At 45.7% G+C, this 16,399-nt stretch overlaps 1 protein-coding gene across 9 annotated transcripts in view; it reads left to right on the top strand.

The window, feature by feature from the left end:
- Window positions 1–16,399, top strand: part of MRAS (muscle RAS oncogene homolog) — a 40,807-nt gene that overhangs the window by 9,645 nt on the left and 14,763 nt on the right. For 5 of the 9 annotated variants that reach the window (XM_038182225.2, XM_027461405.3, XM_027461399.3 and 2 more), the window contains one exon: window positions 11,872–12,085. The exons of 1 other annotated variant lie outside the window; for it this stretch is intronic. In XM_038182225.2, coding sequence (XP_038038153.1) covers window positions 11,893–12,085 — 193 coding nt within the window. In that variant the 5' untranslated portion in view covers window positions 11,872–11,892. Of the gene's footprint in view, window positions 1–5,136; window positions 5,240–11,871; window positions 12,086–16,399 lie in introns of all 9 variants that reach the window. 3 more of the 9 variants (XM_027461404.3, XM_072040752.1, XM_027461403.3) reach the window with 3 other exon arrangements.

Below are 16,399 nucleotides of genomic sequence, written 5' to 3' on the forward strand. Positions count from 1 at the left end.
TGATGAGATGGACTCAAATGAGTGCTTGCAGATCTTTCCTCAGAAAATGCTTCGTAGCTCAAGGGCAGAATACTGGGAAGGACTTCTGTCTTCTCCACGTGCTCAAAAGCTGTGAATGTTTTCAAATTCGATCTGCAAGCAGACACAGATGCAAGCATAAGGAGCAGAATGGACCATTTGCTTTTCTGGATTTTGATCCAGTCTGAAAAGATTTCTGGTAAAACACTGGTAAAATGTTCTTCTGAGCATCATTTCCTCTGCAAAATGGCTTAGTGTGGCACCGAGATGCTCATAGGATGCTGTATCGCCTCTCTTCTGTGAGTATTTTGTTACAAGATTTACCTATGGAGTATTAAGACCATTTTCAGAAGTCTGACTTGCACTGAATATATGTGGGACATAGCAAACTTCACTGATGAACATGAAAGACTTTGTAAGGGAATACGTAATTTCTTATTCTTTTTGCAGTATAGCAAGTCTGTCTAATTAAGCACCTGGGATTTGAATAATTAAATAACAGAAGTTTCAATCCACTTCTGTGTTAGTAAAGATCTCCAGCAAGACACTTTCATTCCTTGGATTTTTAAATGAGGGACCTCAAACCGTCTGAACCTCAGGAGGGCGACTTACTGGGTCCAGGCGGGCAGAGAAATACAACTCTTTTTCCAAGGCCTCCAGAGCACAGCAAGTCACTCCCTGTTGTTTACATACCAGCCTCGCAAGAATATGGGAATCAATGCTAGGCTGGCGAAGCGACGGAGAAAAGCTGTGTTTTCGGGTGTATGCTGCGTTGAAGCATCTGTTTGCTTTTGTGCTGTGTCAGAAGAAATCCTTTCGCTGCACGAAGCGCTGGGAGCAATTCTCTGGTGTGGAGGTCAGATTGCCTCATCCATTTCCGGTGGTGGGGGAAAGAAGGAGGGAAAATAACAGTAGTTACAGTTCGTGTGGGCTCGGGAAGGCTTGTAAAGAGAGGGACAGATCTAGCTGAGAGGTAGGAGGGAGCTGGGCTGGCAGGTGTGGAAATGGCTGAGGTGGTGCAGGGCCGCCTGCCGCTGTCCCCACACAGGGTGCCCCTGCTTGCAGTAGCAGGGGGGCCCTCGCTGACAAAACCTCATGTCACCAGTAAGCTCCTTAAATGCCCCTGACCTTATGCCCTGCAGGCTGTCGTGACCCCAGACTGCTGTGCCGTCGGTCCTGTGTCAGACCCATGCTCTTCGAAAGCTCTGTCGATTGGGGCGGGTGGAGCTGATGACCCAAAATACCGTTTCCCCTTCCTAAGGCTGGGTGTGTACCAAGCTTGTGTCTCTGTGTGGTAAAAGGATACGAACCAAAAGTGCTGAGAGATGCAGTGGTTAAATTGAAACATGCTGTGGCAGGATGAAAGTAATCTTGTCCCTTACCAGCCCTTAATGCTTTGGGGCTGTTTTTTTTTCCCCTCCAAGTGGCTGTGATCCATGCTGTCTCTATCTATGCTTCTGTGTAGAGATAATTTTATATGCAGGAACATGTCAAGGCACCGTCAGGGTAACCCATCTCGTGTTATGTTATAGCTCACGAGGTCAAGATAAGACATAAGGATATCTACGGTTATCTTTCTGATCAAGTTTTTTTCTTCTCCAGTGTCCTTGAATGTACTGGAGCATATGAAAACGACCCCTTTGTGGAGCAAATGTCCTGTAGGGAGAATCCAACCCTTCAAGAAAGGGTCAAATCCCGATTTCTTGTTCTTTCTTTGAGCTTGATATTTAAAATATGGTGCAAAAGAACTGTGCTTGAGTTGTCAAGACTAAGGCTGTCAATCTCTTGTCATGGTGTTCACAAATAGTGGCACTGTGCAGGCACAGGAATGGCACATGAGACTACCTCGTGTCTAGGCTCAAACTTTGTCCAGTTACTTTGGTGTGTTCATGGTTTTGCTCATGAAATGACTCTTCTCATTGCATGGGTAAAGCAGAAATCCTCTATGCATATGGGAGTTAGTGCTCTGTATGTTGCACCTATAGCTGCACATAGTGCCACTTGCATTTAAAGAAAAATGAGTGTGTCCAGCCCCAGTAGATGATGTGAAATGTGATGGTATCAGTTTTATCCTCTTGTCCCATCACAGGTCCTTATCCTCCCCTTTGCCAACATTGAATGCTGTGTTTGCTCTCTGGGTCCCTGTGGGGAGGGAGTGTAGCCCTGCACATCTCATCCCTCCAGGACAGCGGCCCCATCGGGGGTCTGCCTGAAGTTTCTGGAAATCTGCTATTTCTGACTAGACAGAAGACATCATCTTTGGCGTGGGGCAGGGCTGAGTACCCTGGAGGCTGACTTCTGAAATGGGCCTGACCACGTGTGCTGTGTTTCCTTGATGCAAATGCTAGAACCTGAACCTGTTTGTAGTGCAGAAGCAAATGTTATTGTTTGTGTGTGAAAGATGCTTTGTGGCGATGGCAGCAGAGGGTGTGTCTCTCCCTTTTCCTTTAGCTGGGGAGAGATTCTGCTCTTGCCTTATGGTTTTATCTTTTTTTTACATCCAAACGGCAATTGATTTTTGAGCCGAGTTATCTTTTCCTTAGATTGCAAGTGAGTTTCTGATGTGATTGCACAGAGGTGGTGGTGGAGTCCTGCTGTTGCCTTGCTCATCTGAGGTGCTTCAAGACAGTACAGAACACATTTGAGGTACAATTTTCCATAGCGTGCTAATCCAGTGAAGTGCTGTAGACTCGCTTGCTGGCACAGTTTAAATCCATAATGCAGCACCACCTGCCAAACCACGGGGCATAATGGAAGTGTTAATGAATGTACATATAAACCCTCCCACACTGCAGCAAATTGAATAACTTAAAACTCGAGGCAGAGACTTTAGGCTGAGCATAGAAGGAACAGGCTTAAAGTGCCCTGATGCAGGTCTTCGCTGGAACTGGGAGTGGCCATAGGAGTCTGAAGTTGGGTCAGCTGCCCCCATAGGGTGTTATCAAAGCTATGTTGGCTTTTGGCTACTGCTCTCCAATATGTGGAATTGTCCACTCAATGGTGGATACTGGAAAAGAAACTTGAATGCCCAACAGGGAAGCGTAGCCACCAAGCAACACAGGCTGGGACCATGGCATTTCCCTTCCAAAGGGCTGATGGTGCTGCTGCCCTGCGTCCCTACATTTGCACCCACAGCATTGGAGGCCTGTCCCAAGGTCTGCCCAAACCCCTCCAAACAAGCCCACTGGATTTGTGAAGTATGGAGTTGCCTCCTAAGCATATTGTATGTAAGTAAGAGGCACCTGCTCTGGGTGCACATTATAATGGACCTGGAAAAAAAATATTGTAATGGATTTGGGATCTCATCTCTGGACCATAAGTTTGTATTAGTGGCAGAATAATGACAGACCTGGGAAATGCCTAGCAAATAGCCTCGCATGTGGTTCTGGGGTCTATAGTCATTAAAATCTGTCTGAAATCTGCCAACTGCCTATTTGTATAAACCTGGGAGGTGATAGGAGGTGGCTGCTCCTTCATCTTCTGAAGTCTGTTGACAAAGCCCTTCTCTACCTTCCTCATCACAGACTAATGCATGCCGTGCTCTTCTCTACCTATAAATGAGCGTTAAATGAGCTGTGGGGAACCAGGAGGGCCGTCCACAATCCAGGAGCTTGAGACAATGGATGGAGCCCTCCCTACACAGCCTGCCTTGTGGTATAGAAGTGGTGCAGCCAAATCTGCACTGTTCTGTAGCTCACCGCTAGTTCTGAGGAGCAGAGGGAGGACAGGCCAAGGCCATCTGTCAAGCACCCCTTGTTTTGGCAGAGGGCTGCAGGACGGTGGTGAGGAATGCAGGGTGGAGCAGCAAAGACTGTCCATTCTGGGCAGTTCCTGGCACTGCTCAGGGTTCCTACACAGTCCTGATGTATGAACTTTTGGCACCAGCGCTGTTTCCTCCAGCCCGGGTCGTGTACCTCTGGCTGCATCACCTGGTTCGCTGCAAGCCGCGTGTGGGCAGCAGAGAAACCGAGAGCTGCCGTGCTGCACGGGCTATTGCTTGGGAAACCTCGCCGAGCAGTACAGCAGAGCAGTGAAACCATCCAGGGCAGTGGATTTGGGGTCTTTTTATTGGTGTGTCAGCAGGCTGGGATGTGTAAGAGGGAAGCTGCCCATTTCCAGGGATTGTGCTAGCAGGAAGGGCAGCTATTGGAATTTGAAGCTGCTTCCTCCACTGCAAATTTGTTCTTTTGTGTTATCTCTAGCTGGGCAGGGCAGGGTAACATCTTGGCTATCTGATTCTTTTTGCTACAGTATGTTTAGGTCAGCTTCATCGTTTCCATGATAACATAGGAGAGGCATTCCTGGCCTCACTAGCAAAGAATTTTCAAGAGTAGTACAGGAATCTGTCATCCCCCGATGTCTCCCGAGAGCTTTGGAAATAAGAGTAAGGAAAGGGATGCTGGACTTAAATACCCAAGAAGCAATGGAAGTAAAAGCAGCTGAGCCATCTGCTTTGTCAGGCCCCAGCCTGATGGGCAGGGATGCACTCATCTCGCATCTTAGCTGAAGGGTTGGAACAGCCTCAGGTGGACACCTCTAGACTGGAAACTGTAGTGTTAATCCTGGTCTGAGAGAAGAGGGAATGGCTCACACCTCACGTATCTGGGTTCTCCTACAGAACTGGTGGCGGCAGTGCTACAACTGTAGAGATGACCCAAATCCAACTCGTGGTCTTATTTATTTATATGGAATATGAATCTGGCCTCTTCGTCTGACTGCTGACTTGTCAGAGTGACAGGAATCTTCTAACATGCTTTGAAAAGGGCACTAAATCACCAAGAGGAACACGCTGAAGGTTAATGGAGTTGTTGTGGGAGGTGGAGGAGGAGCTGGGGGAGGGAAGTGGAGCTGTTTGGGATGACATTCATCAATGTGACTGACATGTGCTGTGCGGCATTTGCATACAGAACAGCAGCAAGCACATGCTTAAAGGTAAATACAAGTGAGCCCCGAGCCCAGCCTGGCCAAGGGAAAGCTGCTGCCATTTGTCAGAGCTCAGCATTACTGCAAGGGCTCCTTCTTATTGCTCAAGAATTTCTGGAGGGGGGGAACAGAGGGGCCGCCTACGACCCAAGCAATTTCCAGTGACGTGGCTTTTTATTATTATTATTTGTTCAGGCTATAATTCCACGTTTCCTGAAATAACTACCAAGTATTCATCAGACAGCTACTGCCTTTAGCTGCCTTTTGTGTGAATCTCAAGTGGTTCATTACTCCCCCGGTGAGTTTTCTTTCTCTTACAGTAAATCTGAGCAGCATCTGTGCAGTGGGGGAGGTGATGTGATCTTGGGTTGAAAAAGAGAAAGGTCTAGTTGGCAGGGAAAGCCAGTGAGGAGTTCAGGGAGTGCAGCCCTCGGGGTACAACATCATTTTCATACTGGAGGAGAATCTGGGAGGCCATTGCAGGGCTGCAGCTACATCCCCCAAATCAAAATTCAACACGTGATGTGATTGGGTGGGTTGAGGATTTTATTTTTAAACAACAGTTGGTTTATGACTTTTTTTTTTCACCCTCTTCTTTAATAGCAATCTGATAACGCTTTGATCACTGATCCAAAAGGAAATGCCTGTAATTTCCTGTGCAGGTCTTGCCAGGTGCTGGGCTCCATCTGATCTCCTGGAAGCTGGTAGGAGTTGAGAGCACTCTTACCTGGTATGATCCTTCTTAGAAGACCTCCAAGAGTTGAAATATAACTTGGCCTTTGAGCAACTTGATGCTAAAGGGTGTCAAGCTTTGGCTTCCCACACAGTTCTGTAGTAACTTCCCACTGAAGACTTATCTTTTTGGAGGCATTGACTGGGCAGGAAATCTGTAAGGCTGGAGGAAACCTAGCTAGGAGTTAAGCATCTTTATTTAATAATGATAGGTGGTGATTGTTCATACACCTGAAAGTCCTCTGGCTTTTAAAGGTTTGGGTTCAAGCCAATTTGAGGGAGAATTTCCTAAAACTCACCCAGTCCTGATCAGCATGACTCTAGGGAGACAGCTACCTCCGAAAAGGGCACGTCCCATGTTTCAAGAGTTCTCAGTAGCTTCCAGTCTGGGGGATTGCATCCAACATGCAAAGCTGAACTATTTTGGTACCTGGCTAGCGTCTCTGGGTGTGTCATGGTGGTTGTGCGGCTGCAGCCTGTGAGAGGAACAGAGAGGGAAGTGTTCAGATCTTGCAGAGTTTCAGCCCTGGAGGCATTCCATGGAGCTGCTACTGCTTGCAAAGTGACTGGGTAAAAGGGTGTAAGCGAGTAAGCTGTGGCTAGAGGAAGAGTTATTAATTGCAACCGTAGGAGTAGCTGGCTGCATCAGCGGCTGATAGCCTTCCTCGGCCCCAGGTGAAGTTGGTGTCTTCAGGTACGCAGAGCTCTGGCAGGGCCTATGTGAAAAGTTACCCGTGGACCAAAGCAAACCAGTGACAGATTCCTTTGGCAATGGGCTGGTCGCATTGGTCAATAAATATATACACAGAAGTGAAATCTCAGCCTATAGCAGCCGCAAGCTCCCTGAAGTTGTTCTGGGGGAGCTGCAGCGAGGAGGAGGGAGCTGGCCGTTCCCACACAGACCCTGCTGCAGCTTTCTTGAGATTTCATAACAGAATTAAGTAATTTGTCGCGTGTTGCCATGGAGACAGTAAATCACTGTCATGCTGGGCTTCTCTGTCAGGGAGCTGATGTCTTTAATTGCACCAAGCTCTGCTGTGAAGCCAGGGCTTGATTCTGAGCTCGTTGACCTGGTGTCGTGGCTTTGCCCCAGGAGCTCTGCCTCCGGGAGAGCAGAGCTGGAGCCAGGGACAGGAGCACTTGCACATTGACTGTCAAACATCTGGGGTAGATTTCACTGTTGTGGTACGTGGCCACACCTCTGCTCCAATGAGCAGGAAATTATGATGATCTACACAAGCTGAGATCTGCCCTTCTTACATTCAGGGCAAGTCTCCCCATGGGGATGGGGGTTAGGTGTGCTGCATCCATGGGGTGGTGACCCAGTGGGGCTGGGTGGCCCAACTGCACAAGTGAAGCTGAATTTCTCTTACCAGTATTCACGTATCCCTTGGCTGCTCCAAGACATCCAGACAGGTAAATGGGGTTTTACACCATTCACTCTGCCTCTGTACATGACAAAAAATCCTTCTTGCAAAAGAGAGCACCATCAACTTTGGTGGCACTGTGGGGTCACCATTTCTCCTCCTCCTTGCCATCCAACCCAACAGTGGCCATGTTTCCAACTCCCTCAGCATTATGGGCTTATGCTGGCAGGACACGGTTCTTGCTGGTGTGTGTGAGGGCAGCCATGTAAATCGGCCTCCTTCCAGTGACTTGCACAGAGCCCTGCCAGTGTTTGTCTGCGTAGGGTATGGATCGTTCTCTTGGCTCCTTCAAAATAAACAACTGTAGAAATTGTAAGATGATTATCATCAGAGCTTATTAGTGTATTACCACATGCTGCTTTGTATTCAGACAATAGATAAAAATGTCTGCGCTTCATTTTTCTCAATCAGATATATAGCAAACGCGTTTATCCTTGCTCCCTTCTGAGGAGGACTGTGTCAGTACTCTTGCCAAAAATGCATGAAAATCAGCCCAAGCCTTGTACACTTGCCTGTAGCCATGTAACCAGCCGGCATGAAGCTCTGTGCACCTTTGTGAGTGTTTAATGCTTTCCAGGAGCATTAACATGACATATGTTGTTTTCAAGGTTTGATTTATTGGATGGCTGAGATTATAATCTCGTCAAGGCATGAGCTGTCTTCTTGCTTTGATTTTTCAGGGCAGATGGAGGTACAGAGGGGTGGAAGTACTTGGATTTTGAAGGTTTTGTGTTACGTACTTGTATGTACTTATGAGCATGGGACTTCTATGTGCTTATTGCATTATGTACTTAGGAGCATGGTACATGCTATCTCAGTAGAAAGAAGAGTATTTCTGTGAGCATTGCTGGTGTCTGGTGAGACGTGACTATCTGGCTTCAGACATGAGTGTCTTTTGGGTTCAGAGTGCACAAGGACACTCCATAGCAAATACTCGAGGGATTAGGGCAGTTTGGCTGTCATCACCTCGGGGGACCTTCCTCAGTGCGCTGAGGATGGCATGTCTGGGCAGCATGTGATGGGGCCCTGCTGTGCTACTGGATGCTGATGCAGTAGAAACAGCTATGTGGAAACATTCGCTCTTGCTGCCTTTTGTCATTACGGTAGAAGTTTTTGTCTGTTTATGCTGACATCACCTAAAATACGCCTTTTGTGGTCAACAAACTAGATTGCAGTGCCTGATACTTTTTGGGTTTTATTTTTCTAGTTCCATTCTTGCTTGTTCTCCACAGGCTGCCTTCTACTCAGGTAACTTAGACATGCAGTATAACAAAACTTCTGGAAGCAAATGCCCTGATTCGACCCTTTTGAGTGTTGGACAAAGTCCAACACTGGGGCTACAGTGGACTAAATATTATCATGGTACTTTGGGAAGGGTTTCATTCAAGATAAGCTCAAGGCTTCTTAGGAGGGAGTTAAAGGGGCTGGTACTGAATGTCAGTGGAAAAGTAATGCTTGTCTGCTGAGCAGTAGCTTGTGGTTTTGTGATGAGGTCAAAATTGTGCACAAACCGAGTATGGTTTTCACATCTGTGGCCTGTCCTCTGCCATGTGAGTAACAATTGGTCTTTCATACGGCCCATCCGGAGACGCACAGGGTGACTGACTCCTAGGCACTCCAGTGTAAATAAAGAAGGGGTGAAGTCTTGGCCACAGGCAAAGCAAAAACATTGTTGTAAAATGTGAGGGGGAAGGGGATGGACAGTTTTTTAGACAAGGTCTCAGTCCTAAGGATCATCTGACCCTGGCAGGATGATGCTAAAAGAAAGCTTGGTCTTCCAAGCCAAAATGAGACACCTAGTTGAAAATTCATAGATTCCTGCAAACATGCAGCCAAGCATACTGCTTGTTGATGGTGTGATCTTGTAAACATGAGAAAAATCACTTGCTCTTTCTAAAACAAGGGTAAGAACCTTTCACTTAAGATTATGGTGAGGAGCTGAAATTAGAGTGGGTGAGAGCTCAGCTGGTGCTTGGTGTCCTTCTCCCCGTCCAGCTGCTGTTGCTTGTGGCAGAAATGCTATTCTCAAGAATTTCTCCAAAGATAGTTCAGAAACAAGCTGACTTGGTCATGTTTCTTCTTGCTCTGAAAACGTTGGCTTGTCTCAACTTGGACAAGAGGTCTTTGTACTTCCTTGTAGCCTCAGCAATCTCACCTCTGTGATAACCCACTTTGTCCCTCTGGCAGGGTTTCTTTTCAGAGGAGAAACTAAAATGGTTCCTACACATTTGATTCAAGGAGAAATGTCCAGTACGTGACCTTAATTAGAGGCCAAGGCATTATACTTACACAACATACAGTTTATGCGTATGACAAGTTATTCTTATATTTGCAGAAGCCACCCTGGCATAAGGGGTTCCTATCATACATAACAGGGTGTTGGGGAGAAAGGAGAAGGGAATTTTCCCTCCATTAAAAAATGGGGGGAGGTTCTCTTTTGGCATTGAGCCGTGACTGTAGCTGGTAATGCAACTCCCAGAACTGTGTCCTGCTGGCAATAGTTGGATTATAGTGTGGTAGTCAGAGGCAAGAAATAGCAAAGAAACCTTGTTCTCATGTCTACTTTGCGGACAAAAAATGCATACGTGTACAGCACAGTGAATCATTGATGTTTCATTGTGTTTGGACTCTGCTATGATTTGAACAGTGGTATCACTGCATGCTTCAGGGTTGCCTGCTGATGCTGTTATGTTTTCAGGGATATATTTTAGATTACAGCTTGAATTTCACAAGCTTCTTTGGCCTGAGAATCTCTTTCCCATAAGTAAAAACAAACTCAAACTTGAATGTTCACAACTGTTTTTATTTTGCCTCCTTTCCTGTGATTGCCTGCATGCATGTGAAGTTGGATATGTAATGGAGGGAAAAGCTTGCTAACAGAGCTATGAAGTGACTGTGAAAAGCCCTTAGTTAAAGGGTAGGGTCTCCACTATACGATAAGGAATATGGGGATCCCCAAGCACTCTGGGTGAAAAGTGCCTTTACTGTTCAATAATTTGGATTAAACTGAAATAATGCTTTGGCGGAAGAGGACTAGAGAAACAAGGAACTAAACTTGGAGGTTAGATACCTTCTTCAGTGTGATATCAAACCATTTGGGGATTATGTTCTTAACTGTTTGAAAAATAGTCCAAGTTGGTTTATGACCCTATTTGCAAATGAAGAATCAGTGTTTTGTTTGAAAAAAAATATCAAATTGAAAGGACTTCCAGAAGTTTCTTTTCCTATACTATAGGTTGAAATAAAACATTACTGGTCGGTGGCTCAGCTTGTGCCGTGCAGTCTCAGCTCCTGAGCATGAGCCAGGCCAGCCTGCAGCAACGAGTGCATCAGCACCACTCTGTGATCTCAGAATGAAAAAGCTGGGCAGTACTCTTCTTAATTTAGAACCCCCCCACCCTGCAGTTATTGAGACACGAGCTTTTGGAGGCTTAGCATCCAGATCTGTATCCCCACTGACAGTTTATGGGGCTGTGAAGCACTCTGTCCAGCACAGTCAATTCTGACTGTTATTATTTTTTCCCCATTATCCCATTTAATATGTTAATGAGTTGCGCACTCCTTCAAAGAGCAGTGAGGGCCAGGGACCAGGCAGCTCTGTCTAAGCAAGCACTTGCTTTTGCAGCTCACCCAGGGAGGCTGAGTTTCGCAGCTGGGCCCTGCTCTGTTCAGGCATGCCCTGTCACAAGGGCTGGGTGTCTGAAATAGTCCTTGTCAACCCCCCCAGTCATCCCTGACCCATGTGAGAGCCGGCAGTGCAAAGCCAAGGGTGACAAAGCAAGGCCAAATGGATCAGAGCAGGTGCCGGTGGTTGGCTTCGTCTTGCAGATGCCTCATCCAAAGCGGCTGCTGTGCTGTGTGAGTGTTACAGCAGGCAGTGCAGCAGGTGGCTGCCTCTTCTCCTTTCTCTGCACAGTTGCGCACACATGAGTGTGCTGTTGTCCAGTTGCACCCAGTGAATTTGCCTTCTGTCTTGAAGAATCAGTTCCTCTGCGGTCGCCCCAGGGGACAGGAGCAGTGTGGCCACACAGCAGGGGAAGCTGATCTCCTGACTCCCATGGCTGTGTCATAGCCACAAAACCAGCCTTCCTGCCAGGGCAGTTTTTTAAAAAGAGCAAAACAAAAAACACCTGTAGTTCCTGGCCTGCTGCCCTCTGTGTGTTTCTTGTTTTTATTTCTCAGACTTGAGGCTGAGAGAGAAGAGAGCAGCTAAGGGCATTTTTCTGTCAGCGGGGCCAGGCCTCTAACCCTCGCTTCCTACACCACCACAGCTCTGTGAGCTCTGGCTGGTGGTTGCTGTGCCATGGCTTAAGCAGTGAAGAAGAGCACAGCCCTAGTTTCTCAGTGGAATTTGGTCACTGGCAACTGGAAATTATCTGAAACTCAACATCTGTGTTGACCCAGGATGATTTTGGCACAGGTGTGTGGGCCTGGGCCCTATAGGAAAGGTACTCAGATGATAAAACTTGCACACAGGCATTTGGTGGCAATTAGTCATCCCTTTAGACAGGAGAAGGAGTAAACGAGCCACAGCAGTGGGGCTGTCTGCATGTCTGGGGTATGACAAAGCTGTTGGGGAGGGCAGGTGCCCTGCTCAGGGCCAAAAGGACCTTGAATTTGGATTTGGGTATGGAGGAGATAATGCTGAGAAGATCCCCTGGTGCCCTGTTGTGGAGTTCATCCTCACTTCTCAGGTACCAGGTAAAAGTTGCCTTGTGCATGTTTCCCTCTTTGTTGCTAATGAGTGATCAGAGGTGGTCTCTTTCTCCAGCAGGTTTAGCACCCTGGAAGCATGGCTACAAGTGCCGTTCCCAGCGAAAACCTCCCCACGTACAAGCTGGTGGTGGTTGGAGATGGTGGCGTGGGGAAGAGCGCTCTCACCATTCAATTTTTCCAGAAGATTTTTGTGCCAGACTACGACCCAACTATTGAAGACTCCTACCTGAAGCACACAGAAATAGATGGCCAGTGGGCAATCCTTGATGGTGAGCAAGCTACTCTCATGGCTCCTTTTCCATTCTAGCTGAATATGGGCACAGGTAGACCTCAATGTCTTCCACAGCATATTGTACTTTTGTGTCCCTCCCATGCTGTGGGCTGCCAGGAATCTTACTGCCAGCTCTCCTGTGAGCAGCAGTAACTGACCTTCAGCAAAGCTTCTGGTTCCAGTTCTGTGCAGAAATGTTTTTTGAAGAGCATGAAAACCTTGTGGGTTTCTTACATGTGTGTAGATCATTTTGTATGGTGGTTTTCAGGCTACTTGGATTTGTGGTGTATTGGCAGCCTTCAAAATGACAAAGGGGTGCCTATTTCAGTCCTCTGCATTTAGCAAGGAGTGTTTAATAGGGTTGCATGGACAGTCTGTGAGCCACTGTGGCAACCTCCTAGCATAGCTGGCCTACACAGTCTTTAAGGAGGATGCTATGCTTCAACAGCACTAGGAAGAAGAAAAGTAGCATATCACTTCTAGTTAAATCTGTTTCCTCTTGAGTAATGATGAACTGCTGCACCTGTGTGCTGAGAAACTCCCCCCTTTCCTGTTAACATAGTGTCTACGCTGTTTGCATGAAGATGTGCTGTAGCTGGCTATGCCACTCAAAGACAAGCTCCCCACAGCTCTGCCGACTGTGAACTCCACAACATGGAGTTCTAAGGTGTCTGGGCATGGTTACACCATGCTGCAAATGGCATTTGGGGTAGGCATCCCTGGTGGCAGAATTATACCACAGGGATATTGATGTTTCGTTGTGGTTAGGCTCATCCCCTGGGAAATACCAGTAAGAGGGTATCTGAATGAGGGTTATAACCAGAAGGATCACTTAATCAAAACTGTCATCTGTTGACAGTGAAGAATTGTAGCACCTCTCAATTCCCATCATTCAGGCATGACGTTCTCATATCTAGTTACCTGTTTTATTTAAATACATGTTGGGTAGAAGATAGGAGAGCTGATGTAACCAAGATTTTTTTAGTTCTCTGAAGAAAAGGGGGAGGGGGACAAGAAAGAAAAAACAAAACACTTGATTTTTGCATGTGAGAAAGAAGCCTTCTATTACCTAAAACTGCAACTCTTCAGTCTGTCATGCAAGAGACAGACTGACCAGAGCTCTAAGGGCAATCTTAATGCTACAAGTTTTGTTTGGCTTTACATGATGATTAGGTTGTACATAAAGCAAACAAATATTTTGTACATTAGTTTCCTAAGCGCATGTATATGGCCACTGACAGAACTGAACCAAATTCAGTCTGACTTGCAGTAAGCTTCTACCTCTGGCCTCTTGTTGTGAAAGCATTCAAGATCTTTGGTGTCTCAGCATTCACAAAATTGGTGTGCAGGGTCAAAAACTGGAAGTTGGCATCAGTGATGGAACATGGAGGGTTTCAGGCTTTACCATGAAGGCTGTAAGTTTGGTCTGACTGAGGTCTTAGTTTTAAGGAAATATCAAATATCAGATGCAATTTAGTAAGTAGAGATGGCCCCCAAGGTCTTAAAAAAAAAAAAAAAAAAAAGCTTTACCTCAGTATTTCTAAACATACTTTAATCTTGCCAACTTTTGTCATGGTGTCACTTATATCAGAGATACTTGAGATCCTTGCTTTCAGTTATCTGTCCCATAACGTACCTGTGTAAATTTGTGTTTTAAATACCAGTGTTACATTAAAAAAGTTAAAGATACTGTTGTAAATGAAATTCATTCTCTCCCATGTATTGCTTGTTAGTCCATAGTCCAACCCTCTAAAATGAGCAGCCTTTATCTTTGCTGGTATTTGCCATGGTCTGATATAATAGCATCAGCTGTTGTGCACATTGATGTCTGAAACAGTCTGTTTTTTTGTAAATTATTTAGAAGACAAAGCATCCTTCACTAAACACCTGATATCGTTGTTTATTCAGAAGGAAAATCAAAATCTGACCTGGGGAAAGAGGTGGTTTTCCAACAAGTAGGAACTTAACCATACGTTTTCATGTAAAAGCCTTTTTATATTTGCTCAAATGAGGTTCAGTGGCTGTACTTGGGCTCAACCAAATTCATCTGTGCCTTTTGATGGCATGCAGGGAATCCCTGAATTTCAGAGTTCTTGCACCCACAGAGGTGGAGCTGCAGCTTCTCTCTCTTTCCTGCCTCTTGAAATTTTTTGAACAATCAGAATTTTAGAATAACAGCAATATTCTTGTATGGACACACGTAAGCCTTTACCATCTTCACAGTAGAAATGGGGCATAAAGACTGACTGTCACATGTCTTATGCCACAGCTTTGTGTCATGGGCTTTTTGGATCTAGGACATTCTCAGAGATTGCCATATACTTGAACAGCTGTTCTTGTGGTAACACATGGTTGCATGAATCACTTAAGGCATGAAATTAGGGACAGTCGTGATAGGAAGGGTAAAGATGCATCATGATAAATTCTGGACTTCTAGTTATCTTTTATGGCTAAATTCTTTACAAGCTGATGTGTGGGGCAGCTTTTTTTTTTCTCAGTGCTTGTTGGTAGGGGGAGGAAGGGAATAAACAAAAGCCTGTTTGCCTCACCCTGCCTACCTCCAAAATAAGAACTAGTTCTAGAAGTTGAGACTACCAACTGTGTGAGGGGCTTCATAAGTTTAAGTGCGCAGAAATTGTTTAAAAATAAAATATATGTTGGCACCCAACAACTTAATAAAAATATAGCCCACCCTCTTCCAGGCTGTTGCCTGAGCAGTTCTGTACAAAGCATCTCTAGCATGTAATATCTGCACCAGCATTATGTTTAGAAAAAAAAAAACTTGTGCTAGCCAGCTTGCATAAAGCATTTGGCTTCCCTCCATGAAGACCTCCACCCACATTTATTTGATAGCACTAACTGGCAGTGTGATGTAGTGCTTGACTGTTTTTTTTGTTTTCCCTTTGCTGAAAACTCTCACTGAAAGTAGATGTAATTGCTTTTTTTTCAGATCTTAGACATTGGAGACAAGCCTGAGTCCAAGCTCTTCTTTTATGTATTTGCTCTCTGGCATGGGCAGGTCTCTATCTATGTTCTTATTAAAGAGTCAATGATTGTGAGATGTATACTTGATGTGTTCAAGTCCAACAGTACCCTGGGTGCTGAGTGCCAGAATACTTTATTGGTGGCCTTATGCCAGTTTTCTGAGATCCAGTGTTTGGAGGACAAGTGTCATAGAGTAGAAGAGGGCAGTTAACTTGGATAAGGGATGCACCATTTGTGGCTAGCCCCTGTTTTTAGGTTGCTGCCTCCCCAATGAGGCTTTCAGATCAGCCTCTGATTTTCTCTGCATGTGTTATCTTCATTTACTCCCTGCTGTTCATACTGAAATCAGCACGGTGATGTGCTTGGTTAAATGCATTCACACGCAGGTGCTGTGTAGGCACATCAGGTCAAAATTAAGTGGGGACCAGGGTTAATATGCTTTGATTAACTGTTGCTCCAATCGAGTTGCTATCATTAATTTTGCATGCTTCTTTCTGCATGCAGGCTAACGTGGCAATTAGCAGAGGATTGTTTTTTGACGTGGCTGTAAAGTGCCAGTCTGGAATTATTAATCTGGGTGTGAAACCAAAAGTGGTGTCTCAGTACGGCAAAACTTCCCAATGGTTCAAAATTCCTTATAGCTCATAAACCAAACACAGATTTAAAAAATGGTGGTGAAGAGAAGAGGAAGAGATGACCACAAACACATGGCTTAGGCATGGTGATGAATTGGGCTAACCCCTTAGCTGTCAGTAGCCTGTTGATACCAGTGAAGGAAGGAATTGTGCTCATGTACTGGGCAAAATGAGGTTGTGGTCTCTTCTGTCCTTCCACCAGCATCACTGAGACAAAACTCCCACTGCCCGTAAGTTGTATTCCTACTGCTGAGTGTTTGTTTTACTTCTTACTTCTTGGTTTTATTTCTCCTCCTTCCCACAGTTCTCCATCTCAACCCCTGGATGCTCTTGAATCAGGCTGGACTTGCCCGGTCCTGGTGCATCACTGTGGAATAGCAGCAAGTGGGCTCCTGCTGGGCTCTCACTCCCTGCCCAGAGTGGCAAGAGCCACGTCTCCCATGCATTTCTTTCTGCAGAGGGTTTTTGCTGCTACTCATCTCAAGACAGGCCGTCTGCTTTTCTCTTCAGGAAGCTTGGGAACAATTCAGCCAGGAGACCAAAGGGAGATCAAAGGTCACTTGAGACTTGCAGGCAGAATGGTTGCTTTGCAGCTCTTCTTTCTTGTTTGTTTTTTTTTTTTTTTTAACTTTGGGTAGTGTCATTGAAATAAATCGTTTATACTTTCATTCTTTTTAATTCTTCGTGTGTAC

This window comes from Anas platyrhynchos, chromosome 7, assembly GCF_047663525.1.
Source record: "Anas platyrhynchos isolate ZD024472 breed Pekin duck chromosome 7, IASCAAS_PekinDuck_T2T, whole genome shotgun sequence".
Taxonomy (NCBI): domain Eukaryota; kingdom Metazoa; phylum Chordata; class Aves; order Anseriformes; family Anatidae; genus Anas; species Anas platyrhynchos.